At 42.1% G+C, this 1,682-nt stretch overlaps 1 protein-coding gene across 1 annotated transcript in view; it reads left to right on the forward strand.

Annotated features, from left to right (window-relative positions):
* The window catches only part of LOC145017100 (uncharacterized), a 1,149-nt gene extending 2 nt beyond the window's left edge, over positions 1-1,147 (forward strand). Inside the window, exon 1 of the mRNA XM_078975182.1 lies at positions 1-1,147. This exon is cut by the window's left edge and continues 2 nt beyond it. Coding sequence (XP_078831308.1) covers positions 28-945 — 918 coding nt within the window. The 5' untranslated portion in view covers positions 1-27 and the 3' untranslated portion in view covers positions 946-1,147.
* Positions 1,148-1,682: the final 535 nt, after the last annotated feature.

Genomic DNA, 1,682 nt, shown 5'->3' on the forward strand with positions numbered 1-1,682 from the left:
TTCTATCTTGCAGTCGAGAAGAAAGATATGGCGCCATTGCAGAGATCGGCATCGGCACTGGCATCTCAACCTCAACCTCAACAGGATCAACTTCAGATCCACCACTTTACCCATCAACACCCTGTTCAAAAACTGTTCATGGCGTTTGAATTCAACTGCGACGGCTGCAAGACGCGTGGATACGGCGTAAGATACCAATGCTCCGCCTGCAATTTTGACCTCCATGAACATTGCGCCACCGCCCCCCACCGTCTCCAATCCCACGTCCACCCTCACCACCAGATCGTCCTCGTAAACCGCCCAGGAACCTCACACTTCTGCGACGTTTGCAAAGGCTTCACCGACGGGCTTAGCTACACCTGTCAGACGTGTGAGTTTGACGTTCACACGCTCTGTACCCAGATCCCGGTAGCCACCGGAGTCCCGAAGTTGAAGGTGAATCCGTGTCAGCAGCAGCAAGGAGTCGTGCAATGGGCCCAACCTACGACGGCGTTTGGTGGTCATCATCAAAGTCAACCGGTGGTGATAATGAACCAGCATCAACAAGGAGTACCTGCGTCGACGACGGCGTTTGTTGATTTTTATGGAACGAATAATGGTAAGCCTGTGCAGATGATGAACCACCAACAGTATCACCACCAGCAGCAGCTGCAGCAACAAGGTGTATCTACGACGGCGTTTGGTGGATATCAAGGAGTGAATAATAATAATAATCAAGCTGTGATAATCAACCAACACCACCACCAGCAACTGCAACAACAGCAGGCGTTTGGTGGTTATCAGAATCAACAATTCGGTGGTTATAATAATCAGCCGGTGATGATCAACCGCCAGCAGCAGCAAGGGAATAAGTCGAGTACTTTTGCGAATGTGGGGAAAATTGCTGCTAATGTTCTTATGACTTCTCTTATTGGAGTTCCTATAAATTTTAACTCAAGAAAGTGATCAGCTTTTGCGATGGCTTAAGTATGTCGGAAGAGGGTTTTCATTTCGTTGTAATTTTATGAATTACATTAATGAATGATCAATTGTATATCTGTACTTTTCGTTTATTTTCACACTTTTTTTTTTCAAATATCACTGATTTATGATGAAATAATTCAACTGCTTCTTTTACAGTTTAATAAACATGTTTCTTGTTTGTTTAGCCATGACATGTCATAATTTTGGGGAGTAATGATGATACCAATAGTGATCATCACACCAGATTAGTTAAGGATCTCGAGTGTACGTAGGATTAAGCATTGGAGGGTTTCCGACTTGATAACTGACAGTACGCATCAAAATAGACATTGTTAAGGTCGTCCCTCTTGAGAATAGCATCCGATAATCAAACTTAGATAATACGTCTCTCTACCAGAGAGAGAGAGAGAGAGAGAGAGAGAGAGAGAGACTTGAATGACAAATAAAATTAAGTTTAGTGACAAAATCAAATTGACAACAAAATAGTTTGTTACGTAAATTGGAATGAATTTTTTAGTACCTTATCAAGCAAAAACAAACAATTTGTTAGCCTAATTTGGCAACAAAACAGCTGTTACTACCATAAATGAGTGTATTTAATAATAACTTATAAGTTTACTAACATATTTAGTAACAGGTTGGAGTGGGAGCTCTCGGTGGAAGGTGGGTTCTTGGTTGGAGAAGTTAATTAGGTGTAACATTGATGTTGACTTTTGATT

Source organism: Lactuca saligna, chromosome 9, assembly GCF_052625555.1.
Source record: "Lactuca saligna cultivar CGN05327 chromosome 9, ASM5262555v1, whole genome shotgun sequence".
NCBI lineage: Eukaryota > Viridiplantae > Streptophyta > Magnoliopsida > Asterales > Asteraceae > Lactuca > Lactuca saligna.